The sequence below is a fragment of the Chlamydotis macqueenii genome, chromosome 10 (assembly GCF_036417535.1).
Source record: "Chlamydotis macqueenii isolate bChlMac1 chromosome 10, bChlMac1.mat, whole genome shotgun sequence".
NCBI classification, from domain to species: Eukaryota; Metazoa; Chordata; class Aves; order Otidiformes; family Otididae; genus Chlamydotis; species Chlamydotis macqueenii.
In genome coordinates this window covers 2,708,147-2,726,382 of record NC_141565.1, presented here as the reverse complement: position 1 = coordinate 2,726,382, position 18,236 = coordinate 2,708,147, and the positions used below count along the sequence as shown (strand labels likewise).

Sequence of the window (18,236 nt, the reverse complement as noted above, 5' to 3'; positions counted from 1 at the left end):
ACATGAAGTTTGGAACAAAAAAAAAGCAGTAGTTAGCAGCAAGGAACTTTTCTGAAAACTCCCACGCTACCTCTGCAACCCAGCTCTAAATCTTTTCAAGCCCTGCTTGGAGCTGGAGCCAGCCTCCACCACAACGGGGACCTGATCTTCTGCAGAACATTTCCACCCTGCACTCTCAGCTGGGGTCAGGGAATGGTGAGGAGGAAGGTGACAGAGTCCTCCTCTAGTAAGGAGTGCCGTTTGCTGAGTACTTCAGATCTTACTCAAAATTCCTTGCTTTGAGCTGCTACAAGCTTGAAGAGGACACAGCTGACCTGCTCAATGAAATGACCTCCTAAAGCCTGTTCTGACCTGAACTGATCATCTTTGAACCCAGGCAACTTTCAGAACAGCTTAAGGCAGATTTTTTTAACAGGGGTGCTAGGATAATTTCTGTTACAGTGTCATTAAAGTGCACAAACTCCACTGGATATTCACAGTAAGAAACTTATGACATAGGGCAGCTCCCAAACTCCAGGAATCTAGCCTGGCTTTATGGATCAGATTTGCCATGATTCTTCGCTGTAACAAGAGTGAAGACACCACCTAGAATTTGAAACAGGAGTGTCTGGGTCTGCATGGTATGTCCAAAACCAAACATCACCTTATGCGATACACATTAAACTACCTTGTTCATGTGCAGACCTTCCTTTTGTAACAAGAAAAACCCAAATGATACACCACACAAATCAAGAGATGATTATTCCTCAGACATCAATTGAACAGCTGCAAACTTCTGCCGTTAAGATGACTTTCACACAGAAATTGTTATGGCCATCCTAACGCCCCCAAACCAAACGGGAACTGTGACAAAGACACTGAAGGGAAAATCTTCCACTCACAACCCTGCTCGTCCCAAACCAAAAACGCTAGCTTTCAGCCCAAGGTACTCGACAAGCGAACACAAGTAACAGTCCCCTCCAACACAACCTCAAACGCTCAGTTTCACATATAATTTTGCCAGTAACACAAAATCCGAGTCCTTTTGAAGATGTCAGCGCCACCAGTTCACTTTAACCTTAAACACAGTGATTCGACCCCACAATTTGCTAGCACACAAACTATTTTTGAAATTGCTACACCACAACTATCAAGTATTGGCCACAGCTGTCCCGTGCCAAAAAGCAGTTCAGAGTTATGTATTTGCTGGTTCCTACTAAAAATCAAAGAGGTATTATTTTTTTTTTTAAATTAAAAAGTTGTGCTGCTGGCATTTTCTGGTTTTCTCCTGCTGCCTGGCGAAGGAAAAGCCCCGAGCAGAAGGCGCTGCGAGGACTCTTACGGCGGAGCCGCTGCCCGCTGGGAAAAGGCTGATGTCAGCTCCCGAGAGCTCCCTGCCAGGATAAGGAGGGCTTTGTTTTCAGCTGAACTGTGAAAATGAGAAAATGCCTGCAGCCTGACAAACAAGAAACCCAACAGCACACAGGTCAGGCCCGAGGCCGGCGCTTAAAGGCACAGGGGCTTCGTTCGGGGCCCCTCGCCTCGCCGCGCCCGCAGTTCACCTTACGCAGGCCCTGCCCAAACGCACCTTGGAAACACAACAAAGCGCCTGCCTTCCTTCAGAAACACTGCTATAGCTCTCCAGCCTCTTCAGCCATACGTAAAGCGCTGCTAATTCTTACATCAGTCAAGTTCCTAATCGCTCTTCTGTAAATCAAGGTGAATTTAGTGAAGCCATAGGAAAACAAAGGCATGTTTCAACTTGAGACCTGAAATAAGCTTGCCTCTCCTTTACAAAGTACGGCACAAAAAGCACACCTTACTGCAGGAAGAGTATACCTTAGTGAATGCATTTTAAGTAAAACATTTGAGGGATGCACCAGAAAGTGTGAAATGCAAATAAAGGCATTTCAGAGCACAATGCCGAGGTTTTAATTTGGGGTGGAAGTGTTTGTTTTTCCCCAGTGAGGTGTTTATGGGTTTAATTTCTATGACCACAAAAACACAGAAGCTGTATAAATACAGTCCATTACACTGCTGTGAGTAAGGGAGGCAGTTTCATACACCGATTTAAAAAAATTAATCCACAAGTTCTCAAGTATATTTTATTATCCTAAAGCTGAGAATTACCTCCTCTGACAAGCAGAGCCTTTGATAAACTGTTCCTTGCACAGGAATTCCACTACATCTTTTAGAAACACAGCAAGATTGCCAGGGCATTTGATTTGCTCTGCCCCAGACACTGTACTCCAGGAGCTGTTTTGTCCTTGAAAAAAGGAAACATACCCAAGTGCAACTCAAAGAACCCAATCAAAGGATACATCAGGGAGTTAGTTACACCTGAGCAGGGAATTTCTCAAAGCGCTCCATTTCCAAACAAAAGGCTGGCCTAATTTTATTTCTCATAAAACATCCAAAGCACGTAAACGAATTAATTCCCGCTAAAGCTCAGTGACTGAGATGCCAAGGTGCTGGTACCCAAGAGTTAACATCCAATTGCAAACAAAAGGTTCTACCATTTATAATGAACCACAGCACACAATTCTGTCCTATTTAATTACATTTCCAACTACAATATGCTCATGTTAAGAGGATGAATATACAGCTGCTTCGCAGTTCTACCAACGCAATCACGAAGACCCAAATGTCTGAACAAGAGCTTCTTACGGTTGTTAGAAAGACTTCTGTCTTCCAAGCACCAACTTCCAAAGGAAAGAGATCTGCCTGTTCTGGACATTTAGAGTAACTGAAGTCATTCAGCTAGATGAATCTGGACTTAAACACTGCAATGTGACAAAGCTGTGCAGGCTGCAGCCCTGGTATTGACTGGGGCAGCTTTGCCCAGGATCAGGTTTTCTATCGTCAACTCTTTCCTCCTGTGCCTTCAGGCGACTTTGTCCTGAAAGATCAAAATGTACAGACTCCAAACTTCATCTTTGTGTCCAGATCACAAAAATGTCTTTGCTATCACCACAGATATCATGCCATCAGTTCTCTGAATTACGCTCCACATCTCTCATGGACTTGGCTTTCTACATTAAATGTTGTCAAACTTACACTCCTAGAATCTCCAAGTCACTACAATGTCACTGCCATTATTGTGTTCCTCAAAATATTTCTTTCCCTAAATCTACTGTCTTTTCTCTAGTGTGAACAATTCAAACTTCCACAACACACTTCTCATCTCCAAAACAAAATTTTCAGGACAATTCCACAAAGTTCGAGTAATTAATTTCTATTGTTAAACCAGAATGTCATAATGAGAAAAGAGGAAAAATATAAAAAAACATTTGAAAAAAAAATAACTTCACAGTTGGTGGTGGCAGGCAAAGGGGACTAGAATTCAGAGAAAGACTGTGAACTTTTCTGATCTAGCTGAAATGTATAGATATTCAGCTATTCCAGCTGTACCAGAAAAGTTTGAGTTTTTGTGATATTCAGTTGAAAGCATATTTTCATATAGCCAGATCAAGCTTACAAAATAAAGTAGAAAAAAGATGGCCTCATGTATGTTATTTTAGATGATGAGTCATCTGCAGTACACAGGTCCCATCACGTGAACGCTAGGTAGACAGTGCTTTTTATTATAAGAAGAAAAGATGCACATTTCATATACAAAAATCACAGAAAGAATCTGTTGAGTAAAAACGAACCATACTGAAAAAGACCAGATAGCTTTAAAATACATGTAAGCGACCATGTGGAATAACTGCCTGTATCTTTTAGTTTTGAACCTCGGTTGCACATGAGTCTGTTGGCTCAGACTTCATTACTTTTATGGCCTCCACTGTATAAAGTGTTATAATGCTGGTAAGTGCCAGCTGTGTTTTATTTCATCACTAGCAAATGAGCTTTAAAAGAAATCACACCTTTTCCCACAAAGTTACATAATAATTCAAAAATGCCATAAATTTCTTCAGTTGTGTCATGCATGTGTGCTGCAGAAATACAGCGTATGGTTCTTTCCAACACCAGCATTCTGGGCTCCAAGGCAAGGCTATAAATAGTTAAGTTTTTAAGAGAAAGAACAAGGTATGTTGTAAACGAGAAGTCTCTCTCTCCGCTTGTGAGCTTTTATTGTTTTGCATGACTTCAGTGCTGGATTCCTGATTCGTAACAAATTCCAAGACTGCAGACTACAGGCCCAGCCTCTGACTAACACTGTGGTGATTTATTTGAGGATAAATACCTCTGTCCTCATCTTATGACTGAACACAACAGTCCACAGCAGCGTGGAATGCGAGGAATGCAGAGGCTGCAGGAGCTGAGGCAGCAGGGAAAGGCGCACAGCTATCAGCTGCCCTGGACTGCTGAACCACTCCGATCAGGAATGACAGGAATTCTCTAAGCCTGTACTTCATGCCAACCAGACTCGTGTTCCCAGGAACGAGAACACAGCGAGAATGGCATTTGAGCATCACCCAACACACGCACCTAACTCATCAACTCCTTACCTGGATGAGAAATTCCACATCTAACTGTCAGAGCCGCGCTACAATCCCGCAAGCAATGTTAAGCAACAACTGCAGCTTGCCCAGTTGTCAAGGCAGACTACAGAGCAGCTGGCTCACAATCTCCCGGCCTCGGAAAAATGCAAAGCACTTCTGTTTCCCCTCCTTCTGCCTCCCCGCCCCCCTCAGCAGAGAGCACAGAGCGCTCAGAACCAGGGGCAGCAAAAGGAGCAGATTACAAAGAACAAATGAACAATACTGCAGAAATTGCAAGGTGAAGATGTATGTTTTACTATAAATAGTTAAGTTGGGCTAATTCCCATTACTTCCTGCTGTAGGAAAACAAAAGAAAACAAGAAGTCACCCATCTAACCACACCAGCCTTTGTGCAGATTTTCCACAGAAACTGAACAAAGGAAAAATCTCGCACAAAGTTTTAGACACAGTATGATTTTAGCACACACAAAAATGAAGAGGGCAGCACTGAATTCTATGAACCAGAGATAATAAAAGTGGCACTTACAGATGTGGATTGAACATCCGACTCATTTTAGAAACGTGGTCGTTTTCACAGTCTAGCTCATCGTCCCCTTGGTCCATGCTGAGCTTTCTCTTGTTGGGACTGATAGGAGGAGGGCCTGTTCGGTGGTTGGTTAGAGCAGGGGATACTGGAAGAGACTGCATTCTGGGCTCCCCTCTTAGAGCTGCTTCACCTGTGGGAAGAAGAAAAGTCAGAATGAACACAACAGGGAAGAGAGAGGTGAAACAGCATGCTCGTTGCAAACGTTCTTGTAGGAAAATTTCCCAACCAGATGTCAGCTCTGCACAGGCACATTTGAGACATGGCTGTAAGATACATAAGGCGTCACAAACCATACTTCAGTGCTTTATGCTGGAATAAACAACTGAAAAAAAGGTAACATGACAGGGGTCCACTCCCCCCAGACGATCTGAAAGGTCGAGCTAACACCTCTTTCCAACAGCGTTTTTGTTCAGAAGCATTCCTTCTTACAAGCTGCCATTCCAACACTGAACTTTCATTACCTCACTCTGCAAAGCATGACTGTTCGCAATGAAATACGCTTTGTTCCTTTTCTTATGGTTGCGGTTATAAATTCCAGGACTACACTTCACATTTATACCAAATAGTCAAGATCTAAAACTGAATAAACGTTCAAATTCTCAAATTATTCCTTTTGTAAAAAGCTGTCCAAAACAAGCTTGTCTGGTATATAACGATTCAAGGTAAAAATTAGGGGAAAAAACTGGAACTTGCTGATGCAAGTGCAAGTTTGTCCTTAAATGTCCTTCTCTAGACTTCCAAACTACGTTTGGAGCAACGAACAAAATAGCACAGCTCTTCAGCACAAGAATCACAGCATGTCAAGAACGCTAATTTTCAACCGGGAAGGCTGCTGGTAGAGTACCGAGTAGATGATAAATGTTATAACATCTAACACTTATCACAAAATGCCATTCACAGCACGTGGGAGCTGTGTATAAGTAATTCCAGAAATCACAATTAGCTTGTGCATAAACACTTTCACGTACTGTTACCAAGTGTGTATTAAAGTGTGACCACAGTTCTCTTCCCATTTCAATTACGTGTCTCGCTAAACGCGTAGCCTAAAGCACAGTGCTGCATCTCACCAGCAGTTACGGACTTCCCAGCTCACACCCTTACAGCCACAGGTCGTATTTAGACTCCACGGGGATTTAAAGATGTTAAAAATGGGGCCTCATAAGGGGCTTGGAGAGGAGCTAAATTAACCAGGGTTACCTATTCTGGTAATAGCCCTGAAATAGCCGCTTTTGCTAGAGTTTAAAATTTGTATTTTTCCTACACTGCCAGAAGTATTTTGTTTTCTACACGGCCATAATTTCCCAGAACTAAAATTAGGATAAAGTTAACTCCATCTACAGCCCCGCGGTACCTGACAATGGAAATCTTTGTATGCCACCACACATTTTCACATCATCGCCGAGGCAGATGATTTATAAAACGCTGCCCTAATTCCACACACAACAAATACTATTTTGTTGGAAAAAGAACGAGCGAGGAGAAAACCTCCTGAATGTTTACCAGTAAAAATAAGCATTTTGCCAATTTAGTCAGCGTAATATAAACTAGCAAATATACACTGACCTATAATATACCACAAGTCATGATTTCTATTAAAGACTCTGGCACCAAATGGAAATAGGAACTTTCCATCTCAGCTCTAAATAGTAAAAACTCTGCTCTACTGCAAATGCTCCAGGACAGACATCCAGACCCCCTCCTGTTCGCAACAGCCGAAGTGTTAATTGGGAAGACCCCTGCAACTACTCTAATGTCTCAAGAGATCTTTTGTCAAAAAGACTCTTGAGGTTTTTTTCATTCTTCTTGAGGTCTTTTTGCATCTTCCTATCAGGAAAATGTCTGCAGTTTTTCTTCAGCCTTTATATTTTGCCAGTGGAAACCTCCGCCTACCTAGTGTTCATATTCTAAACTGAAGAAGTCAACCACATCATACCAGTTTCTCTCAGTGAGCAATCTCCCTCTGTGAAAAGAACAAGTTAATAACAACGTCAAAACATAAAACTTCCATCAGCTAAGGTTCGTGGTACTTTCATGCCACCCATACGCCATCACTCTTCTCTCTGCAGTATCTCAGATCACTGCTGAAGACTCAAACACAAAATCCCATCACAGGAATTACAAACTCCATGTAGGCACCTAACTCCTACTGACTTCTCCTGAGCAACTCCTGACAGGAACACAGGCAATCTAAACATCCCTGTAAAGCTAAGAAAGGAACGGCTTCTAATTAAAGCCTGTCGAATCTGGTAGAGCATTTTCCTAATTGTAAAGTAATGTGGTGATTTTGCGGGGGACACCAAGGCCTTCAGATACACTGGATGGTTCTGGTGTGTTTATCTGCAGCACCACAGAGCCATTTGGCCCAAATGAACCAAGTTAACAAATCTCCAAACAGGCGGCAGTGGTGAGCAGGCAGGAGCAGCAAGAGCCCTTACAGGACGGGCAGGGTGACGCTGAGCACCTCCTCAGGAGACGACACGGGTGGCCAGCGACCAGTATCCTGACAGCCCACCCTGCAGACAGAGGGCAAGCAGTCCACAGCACCAAGAGTCCAGATAACCGGGAAAGATCAAGAGGAAAAATAACCCGATATTGCTTATGGGGATGAACTGCATATTCATATGGTGCAGCACAAATACAGCATGAGTTCTCACATGGTCTATAAGTTTGACGAGGGCTAAAACTGCTTTTTATTTCAATAAAAAGGCGACTTTCCCCCCACTACTTTCCTCCTTACCACACTTGGATTTGAACCAGAAAGGGAGAAACCACAGCGGAGCCTACCACCCCAAACGCCGTTGTACTGACTGGATTTGTCTCCCCAACTGCCCGCACTCCATGGTAACCAGACTCACATCACGCCACTGGCAAGACAACGCTCTGATAAAACAACTGTGTTTTATAAAATTCCCCAAGTCCAAACTCCAGGCTTCAAAATTCATTACTGTGATGGCTTGTGTCTGCGCTGCAACTGAGAGCAGAGATAGCAAACACATTTATTGTGCCTCTCATAATGCTGCTCTTTGTTTCAGTAAGCAGCTGGTGTAAGGCACTCCAGATCTGCTGCTCTCAGATAGTTCGACTTACAACTATTCATACTAGTCTTTTTTTTTCTTCTTTCTTTTTTTTATTAAAACTGTTAGGCAACATGATAAAGCACAGACAAGCTGAACAGAGATAACAGCGTGACGTAGTGTCTGCCCATATAGCAGTTCTGCAGCAGTGCACTCGGCTGACAGAGGTCCATGCAGTCAGCAAGAACGTTCTTTATTTTAACCGCTTATGAGCCTGAACTGGAAGTGATTCTAATTAACACACGCAAAGTAAATGTTTGTAAAAGCAGCAGGGCTCTTTTTGGATATATACACCCCCAGGACAGTTCTCTGTGAGCAGCAGATCTTCAACAGTGTTTGTGTTTCTCCTGCAGTATCTGCGTCCCTACTGAAATGACCATGCAATGCAAACATCGCAACAGCAAAAGCCATGTTTTTACAACTGTGGATTCGATAGCAAGACACCAGAGAAGTCTTAAAATATGTCTGAGAACTCCAGGAGCTACCAAAGACTGGGAAAAAAAAATACACACTATTTTGGCAGTTGGCTTCCTTCCTCTGACCCAGCAACTCAGTATGGGCTGCAGCGAGACACGGCTGCCATATCCTACTGCCCCTCCCCACTTCCTCTCTCCCGCCGGCTCCTGTTAATGCATAAAATCTGAGCACTAACCACAGTCCAGGAATTAAACGCTTTGTCTTTCCAACTGAAGACTGACTGTCTTCTTAAGACAGACTGAAAAAAAACTACTTCAAAGAAAAATCCAGCACTGCCCTTGCCCATTTTACTTTTCTGTTCTGCATCTGACAAATGGATTTGTCCACAAGAGTAGATTCCCGACACAGTTACTAACTTTGGAGGAAAAAACCCACACAATTACCATCAGTTGTGGTGTCAGTCAACAGGGTCCTCACTTTTAAGGTCTTGGATTGAATTACCCTGACCTCAGGCCACTCTATTAATTAATAAAATAATGGGCACAACAGTTTAACAGACTTTAATTAACATGCATTACACCTTTAATTACCTTTTCCAATACCTCCATACAGACAAACTCTCATTAGAAAAAGGAGTTGCCTCATGTTCTTAGGAACAGACATTCCCAGGAATCAGTAGTACATTAAGATCTCCAAGAGCAGTTTTCTCTGCTGATCCAAGATAAAAACCTAGCCCTTGTGACTTATGAGACATTCTGCTGAAAAGCCAAGACATTCACAAAAGCTATATAGATGTGAAAAGGATACTATAAAATTAAATTTGTTTTATTTTCTATTCTGATATTCTAACAATCATGAGATTAAATTGCAAATAAATCGGAATGAATTTATAAACTACTGCAAGTTTTCTTCTACCATCTCAAACGCAGAAGTCAGTCTGTGCCAACATAAATGGGGATAAATGGCATAAAAAATTCCAATTCATGGACAAAAATCACATGATTTGAGATATCAAATACCAAGCAGGGAAGTCACTGCAAATTACTCAATTCAACAAGTCATCAAAACAAGTTACCAAAAAAAAAAAAAAAAAGAATCACGATAGCGTGACAGAATTAATCTGCAGATGTTGTCAGCTGCCTAGCTCGGGTGTTACTTCACAGCATACTGTACACTGATATCCTTGAAACTGTGAAATTCCCCAGAAATTAAATCTGTGTGAAATAGTTAGACTACAGACAATCTTAAAAGTATGTAATTTAAAGTAGATTTACTTCACTTGCTTTACCACAGAAAATGAGTTAATCCATTCAGACTCCTCAGTAGTAAATCTTTGGTTCACAATAAAAGACATCCTAAGAAACAGTCACAAATGATGTTATTTAGATGATTGCTGAACATCTCTATAACCCCCACTCAAGAAAAAAAAAAAAACAAACCACCAAACAAAAAATTCCTTATGTAAAACATCATTTTGTACCACTGCTTTATGTCTGGATTGCAGTTTCTACAAAAGGTATGACTTAAGCTCAGCTTAAGTAAGATTTAATTCTGGGAAGTAGTCTGCCAATACTGTAAACAAAGTTACACTAGTCTGCATTTCCTTTGTATTATATAAAACAGGCCTACCCAGAGAGCATAATAAACCAGCAAACTACAGGAACAACACAAAATTAAGTATTAATGAGAACAGCCCAGTCATAAAATGCTGCTATGAAATCAGATCTTGGAAGTATTTTTTATTATAATTGACAGATTTCTTTCAGCAGCCAACTTAATAATTCACTTATCTGACACATATTTTACTGACTTTCTTGAAAGACGACAGAAAGCTAACGTAGGAAACCAAATAGTCACATACAGACATACAGAAAAACTGGCAAATGCCTGCTCTCATTCGTTTACAAAACATATGAAAAGCACTCACTCCTGGAACCAAGCTCTGGCTCCCACTGCACAGAGACACCTATGCCAGCAAACCCATGGCCAAAACCAAAATGCAGAGATTAAATCAACTGTTCTGCTCTGGCTCCTCCATCTGACTGTGTCTGCCAACGAGGGACACATTATGCTTGACACACCAAGCAGGAACATAAAATAGTGACCTCTGTATTCAGTCATCTCCACCCACTTTCTCCTCCTCTTTCGTTCAAAAGACTGCAGAAAGAGGAGAGGCAGAACTTAGGCACAGCGATGTCTCTTGCAGAGCGCAGGCACGCTTGCTTGAGGATCCTTTCAAAAAACACCTATTGTTAATCAGAGCTGAGTAGCACAGGTTAAAGCAGATTTCAACTTAACAGGTCTTGAAAATGCTGTATTGTATACAAAACACTAAATTGCAACAGGTAGAAAATGGCAAAATTGCTTCCCCAGACCTAACTGTAACCGTATTTGCTCCTTCCAATATACTGTGAAAAGCTGGCTACATCTTACATTCTCTCTCGTCACACTGCAAAAGCATAGCTGTACAAACCAGCATATGCGTACTCTGTACCTAAACTGACTTGCATGGGTAACTGCTTCAGTTCTACAAACTACCTCATGAACGTAAGAGAAGTAAAAAGCCTCTGCGGACCACTTGACTACGATTGCAATAAATTCTCTTCACTCTGCTAACCAGGTACCAAACCGAAAAAGTCTCCTTTTAATACATTTTTGGAGTTGAGTAAAAAATACCAAACAAACCTGTAAAAAAGTATCTTGGTAAGTAGGCAAGAAATTGATGGCATGGAAAGAAGGGCAGCAGATACTCCACAAAGAAAGCAGGATGGAATAAAGGTTAATGCTCTGGTCTGGCAGAGCTCCTTCATATTTCCTCTATCAAATTTCAACTTTCACACCTCAACAGTTGTGATGGTGGGGCTGTGTTCAGTTCCAACTCAACAACGAACTCAGGATTAGCTCTAACTGTAGAGCATCAGACTACTTCATAAATTTGCTGACCTCCCTTTAACATGATGTCCCATTTAGCTAACTCTTGCCATACCTGCCTAAAAAATGTTCCTTTCTTCAGCTTAGAGTACCTGTACTCATGTAAACTATGGCTAGAAAAAGATTCCAATTATCTGGCAGACAAGGCTTAAATGCAATCAAGGCTAAATTACACTAATCTCCAGATAAAGAGCACCAAGGATGTCTATAATATTCGTTAACATCAACGTCAAAAAAGGATTTCCCTCAGTTCCAGACTGAGGATGCGGTTTACACTGAGGAAGCAGGGTTGCTCCCAAAGAGCACTCCTTTCTGCGCCTTCTGCCAGCTTTCCCAGGAAAAACCTGGATCAAACATTTAAAGTCAGTTAATAGGGACTAAAAATCAAGGTATCATTTTATGTTTGGTGAAAGCATTACAGGGGCTCATATAAAAGGCAAGCCACCATGCTAGGCAGAGCTACCAAGTACAGAAAGCAGCACGAGCCTTAATACGGCGCTCTTGGGCATCCAGCCCTGCCGAGTAATATGGGTTCGGTACGCAGCAAGGTCTGAAGTAATTACAAACCAGTGGCCTGTCCTACACAGATACACCGGCACACTCTGGCTAGTCTTGTCCTCTGTATACGGTCCGTATACGGTCAGATACACACAACCCTTGCTCAGGGAAGAGCCAGGGCAGTCAACACGCCGGTAGACAGAGGAAACTGGCAAAAGAACACAAACAGCCCTGCGTGAGATACTTCAGAACTGACAATAGCACCTTGCTGCACAAGTCAACAAAGGTACAACCACTGAACTCCTCAACCTAATTGTACTTCCTACGTAGAACACTGCAGATTATTTTTATTTGGTGCAGAACAGCACAACCCAACAAGGGCATCCCAAACAAGGGAGGAAAAAATTTTTTATACTGAGGGTGGTGGAGCACTGGCCCAGGTTGCCCAGAGAGGCGGTGGATGCCCCATCCCTGGAAACATTCCAGGCCAGGTTGGCTGGGGCTCTGAGCAACCTGATCTGGTTGGAGATGTCCCTGCTCCTTGCAGGGGGGCTGGACTGTTCCCTTCCCACCCAAACCCTTCTGTGATTCCATGAAAGAGAAAGGAAGACAAAGGGAGAAGCAAGTTTCTGCAGCAAACAGCAGATTTCATGTCCTCCTATTTGCTTAGAAAACATGACATTAGTATTCACTGGTCAGCAAAAGATGTACGATCCATCTAATTCCCTGGCAAAACACACTGCAGTGTAAGTAGTGTGGGTAGCCCTGGTGTATCCCTACACCATACTCCATGTACAGTAATACAGAAATTTAGTCATTTCTTCAGTGCTAGGTAATGTTTTCTACTCCATGCAGTTAAAATCTCTACAGATTCTAGGCAAGTGTCTGGGTTACGGAGAGAGGTGAAGTCCCACCAGTCTTGGTGCCTCAAGATAAAGACACTGTCATTTTCACCTTGTAACCTGGCTGGAACGCTTACGGGACACGTACACTTCAGGAATAGTGAAACAAAGAGCGTGCTGATGGGTACAGCAACTCCTAAAACAGAAAATAATTCCAGAATAAGTAATGAAAACTACCACCATGCAAAGTTTAAATAATAAACATATCATCAGAATTCAGCTTCCTTTATCTATTTGCAAAACTATTATACGGCGTTCTCTCACACTTCTGATCAGCAGATTTTAAAAGCTGCCAGATAAAAAGATTTATTTTATTAAAAATATAAAAGCACTATCAATAACAAAACACAAATTAAATACAACTGCAAGTCAACATGTTGAAGACGTTGCTTTCCCAAAGGATGGTGGTTTCAGATCCAGGTGTTCTTTCTTTTGTCACCCCACCAAATAAATTACTTCCTATGTTACATAAAAGACGGCAAAGCTGAATTGATCAAAGACTGGCCTGTCTTCTAGCAGAAACAATCAAAGCTAGAAGACCCACCATCTATTTCAAAAGAAAATCAAAGTCACAGCAAGGTCACCACAGAAAAAAACTGTTAGACTGGGAGCTCAAGCTGTACTAAATGGTACCTCATAACTGTGTATTTTCATGCAATGGCAAAGAAAAACAAACAGGAAATTCAGTCTGTGAAAGCTCAAAGTTGAATAACATCTCCTAAGCAGACAGGCAACATTTGCTACCCTGCCCCTGGGTTTTTTTGACAGTTTCTGTCAGCGGACAGCAATGCAGATACTCTGGTCTGAAACAGCACCTTCTGCCCCAATGGCTGGTATTTCATGGATATGATCCTGCCACGTAAATTAAACTCTAGACTACTGCACTCAATGCCCTTTGTGGATGTGAGCACAGTCAGTATGTTCTAAGATAACAATTAAAACATTAATTTGGAGATGTTTACCTGTAACTGGGTCATATTAAAATTTAATCCAATAAATTGTGCACTGTTTCTCTCCTAAGGAGTTGCAGCAAAAGGTGCTATGCAAAGGTCAAAAAAAAATCCACTTATTTAAATTTGAGACTATTTTCAGACACACTGCAAGCTTTTACTGTAGTTTACTATAAACACGCTCCAAACACCTTTTCTCACATTATTCTCCTTTCCTACATGTGGAAAAATTCAGAGCATCAAAAAGAACGAGTTTTCTAAAACAGCCACGAAATCTGATATTGCACTTCCAAGCAATGTTTCTTCTATTCCCATTTTATTTTTCCCCAAATTCCCTACCTGGAAGATAGAAGGCCCTCAAGAGAGGATATAAATGCTGTGTTTTTAAAATACAAACACAAAAGCAAATACACTCAAAATATTAGTAAAAGATATGGACAGATGGGTGGCTCCCTTGGGAACAGATTTGGACAAAAGCAGGGTCACTGTTTAGACCACTGCACTGTGTGCAAGTCCTGCAAAGCTTAGTGTTAAGATCCAAAATATAAATACCCAAAGCTGCTGCCACTGGGCAGGAGGAGCTCGGGCTGGAGGCAAGCCCCAAGCTGTGATGATCACATGCACACGGACACACAACCAGGAGCTGCTGCCGCCCTCACGGTCACCAACAGGATCATCTCTTCCCAAACTGAGGCGAAATGAGCACATTTCATTTGGCCTAACGAACGCAGGAAAAACTGCAATTTCAGTCTTGGTTTTCTGCTACCTGATTGCAAGCTGTCTGAAATGGACTCACGTATTTAAGGAACACAGAGCCCCTTCAACCAAGCTGGACAGAATATCGAAGACTTTAATCCACAGAGCGTCAAAACCATTTCAACCCATCTCCCACAAAGAATCCATTGTACAGAACAAAATCCCTTTGTCCTTCAAAATGGGCTCCAGAGTCCCTTCCACAGAGGGAAAGCAAGAGAGCAATGACAACTGTGCAGGGCAGGCAAGCACTCTGAATCCAACAGCAAACTCCATGAGCCATTCAGATGAAAACAAGATAGCCTTTTGATCACGCTATTTACATAGAAAACGAGGAGGACGTGTCAGCTTGCCAGTTCCTTATTTGCAGGGTTTTACTGTAAGTGATGGCAGTGGACTGGGATATGCCCCAGCCAGTGCCTCAGCCGGTCGGAGAGAATGCATTCACGCTCATCATAAGCGCTACAAGGCTGGATAATACAGATCCTTCAACCCACTAGCTTTGTATTATTCTGAGACACATCCCAGTAGTCTTCCTGAGATGTTACTCACTTGTAGTGTTTAAGTAAACAAAAACTTGTGAAGGCTTCATCTTCTAAAAAAAGCCCAGAGAATAGTGTGGCTCATGAGATGGAAAGGAAAGGATGTAATGTAATTTCTCCAGGAGTATGGGTGCTGGTATAAAGAAATATACATTAAAAAATCCCAAGTATTACCATTGTTCCTGAAAGGACTGTCTTCCAAAACAAACAGATAAACAGGCACACACCACCACTAAGGAAAAAGATAAAATTAATTTTGTTCTCCCGCCACAGCAGTTTTTAATCTTGGGTTCATGACACGCAACTAAGACAAGTAATTTTACTGGGGAAAAAAACCAAACTTGCTATGAAGAGATCCACCCAAAAAATTCAGGTAACCACAGAGTACAAGAGCTTGAAAACTGTTGTTCTGGTAGAAAATTCAGTTGCGAAAAACATGGTACCAGATAATATTGTTGATTCCTCCTCAAAAGGACTGAAGATACTGGGTCTGAATTAGCGCTCCTACCCACTCCAATAGTCAGCTCTACTACGCAGCGACCGAGATTGCTAGAGGCTGTCAGAGTCACCGAGATAAAAGGAAAGACAGCCCTGTGGTGCTAAGGGATAGATGGAGCGCTGTCTGAATCCTAGCTGCACTGTTTATTCCACAAGCAGGGTGGTTTATGGGGCCAAGTTGCAGGGTCACTTAAAATAAATGTTCTCTCCAAGGGGAAGCCAAGGCAGGAAAGATAGAGGGAGGGATTGTGTTTGCTACCAAGAAATTACATGCTGCCTGGACAGCCTTTCTCACAGTTTTCTGGGCACTGAGAGCAGGTTTTCCAGAACTCTTAGAAAAGCAAGGAACAAGCAGAAATATTTTTGAAGTTATCTTGACAGTCATGGGATTGGAACGGGTGAGCAGTACCAAAGTCACACTGTGTCACTCGAAGACCTTAAACTAGGCCTTCCTCCCCCGGTACCTACTGGTCTTTAGCTGAATCTCCCTTTTGATTCTCTTAACTCCAGGCTCCCTGTTCATTTATTTCAAAGTTGGAGAAGCAAGTCATTCCTGACAAAAGACAGAAAAGACAGGCAAGTGCAGATGGGTTGATAAAAAAAAAAAAAGGTAACAAAAAACGTCAGTTGTATGTGCGTCCCACCATTCACAGGACAGCAGCTCCACAGGATCCAGAAATTAAATCTCTCACTACATTACCATGATATCACTCCCCAGTTAATTATCTGTTAAATCCTTCCCCATTTTACTTGAATGAGGTACACCCTAAACATTTCTGCAGCTCTCTCCCCTCCATCACACATTAAGGACGTTCCACCCCGTTAAGCAGGCACTCTGTTAAATACCACTGTGAAGTTTTTAATGGGACCAAACAGCCATTCCAGGGGCAGTGAGACACTGTATTAATTAAAAACGTTTGGAAGCACTGCTTCAGGTCATAAACAGGCTACTGGCTTGCCTGCTGCCAAGTCGTGCATTGCATGACCACAGCTGGCCTGCTCTTTAATTGAAGTTTCTTATCCCAACTCATCTTCTGAAGAGAATGTAAAATCAACTGCCGGCATCAGTGGGCACACTCCTTTTATGCAACTCAACAGGCCTCAAATAAAAAGAGCAGACCTGTGGAGGTCCTGTGGCTTCTTCCATCCCACTGTTCTTTGCAGGAGCTCATTCCTTGTATCAGCTAAAAAGACTCAACTGCTTCCCCCGAAACAGGTTCCCTCATCTCAGTTTAGAAGGGGTCCACTACAGATGAGCCACAGTCACAAGAGATTTTAGTCCAAAAGCTCCTGTTCCCTCCGTGACTGCTGTGCAGAAAGCAAGCATCTACTCCATATATCACCAGTCCAATTTTCAAATATCAGAGTTTTTATCTGTTTAGCTGATTAATTATGATTTTTATTTGCACATCTCAGGAAGAAAAAAAAAAGGTAGAAGTACCTTTCATTTACTAACAGACCACAGTAAGGTTTAGCAGCTACGGCAAAGTATTACAAGCAAGGCACTTTGAATGTTGCTGGCAGCTTCATCCCCGACTTATGAGAATTTAACCAGTTACAGCTTTTTTTCCCCTCTGTAAATAAGTATAAAGTAAATAAGTATAATGTTCACTATTTATTTCATGGGGATAGCTGAAGGTTGAACTAACCAGGCTTCTGTGAGGACTAGGATTCTGCAGAGAGGATTAAAAATATCTATATACAAATACATTACAATGAGTATTAAAACTTCTCTTATTGTACTCGGTTCTAAATGGACTCATTGAGAAACACCTGAAAGCAAACAGGGTAGAGTTCAATTTACTGTACCACAAATTAAAACTCAGGGCACCCACAGATCAGCTGTTAAGGCAAGAATAATGTACCTCATCGCAGTTACAGTCTTCAAAATTAGGACTTTTAAGGATTTTTAAAGGAAGATAACTTTTTTTTTTTGCGCTGATGATTTAAGTTAGATACATTTATTATAAAACATTGATAAGAGAAGCTTTTTCTAAGAGAGAGAAACTAGTCAAGAATCTCTAAACATCATTGCTAATGCTGGAATTCCTATTTTTGACACCTTTGGTAAACAGCTCAGTATGATGCCTACAGCAAGACAAGAGCAAAGTGTTCACTTCCTTAACTGCAGCCACTGGTTTTAGAGTATTCAGCAGGAAAAGTGTGCATGTCAGCATTCTCCCAGCTGGTTCTCTGAGATTTAATTTACGCCAACCACAGAGTGACTGCGATAGCTCTCCGAGATGCCACAGCATGAAGACTGAAGGGTAGGGGTTAAACAAGCAGCAATGCACACCAGATGTCTGAGGAGGACAGCTAAAAGATCTGGAGCACAAGGAAGCATATTAAAAAAAAATCCCCTTCAATGCCATAAATATTTATACTAAATCCAAGAAACTGGCTGAGTTCAAACTTGTCCTATATGAATCATACAGCATTTCCCTCACCCCCTCTTCATTTAATGTGTTCTGTATAAAACCACCACAAAGGAGGTGCCATAGTTATGTCAACTTTTTTCTTCTATATGCTAAGAGTAGTTTTCATAGAGCTCCTGCTTTAGAACAGATTACTTTCCAAAGAATATAAACAGAACAACTAAACAGTCTTATTTTACTTGGCTAGCTCTTATGTGGCATTCATTGGTCTTCCTAGATAATG

At 41.8% G+C, this 18,236-nt stretch overlaps 1 protein-coding gene across 4 annotated transcripts in view; it reads right to left on the bottom strand.

Moving 5' to 3' along the window:
• The window catches only part of VGLL4 (vestigial like family member 4), an 86,644-nt gene that overhangs the window by 19,960 nt on the left and 48,448 nt on the right, over window positions 1–18,236 (bottom strand). For 3 of the 4 annotated variants that reach the window (XM_086755620.1, XM_086755621.1, XM_086755623.1), the window contains one exon: window positions 4,954–5,143. In XM_086755620.1, coding sequence (XP_086611746.1) covers window positions 4,954–5,143 — 190 coding nt within the window. Of the gene's footprint in view, window positions 1–4,953; window positions 5,144–12,887; window positions 12,909–18,236 lie in introns of those variants that run through there. The other variant, XM_086755622.1, reaches the window with a different exon arrangement.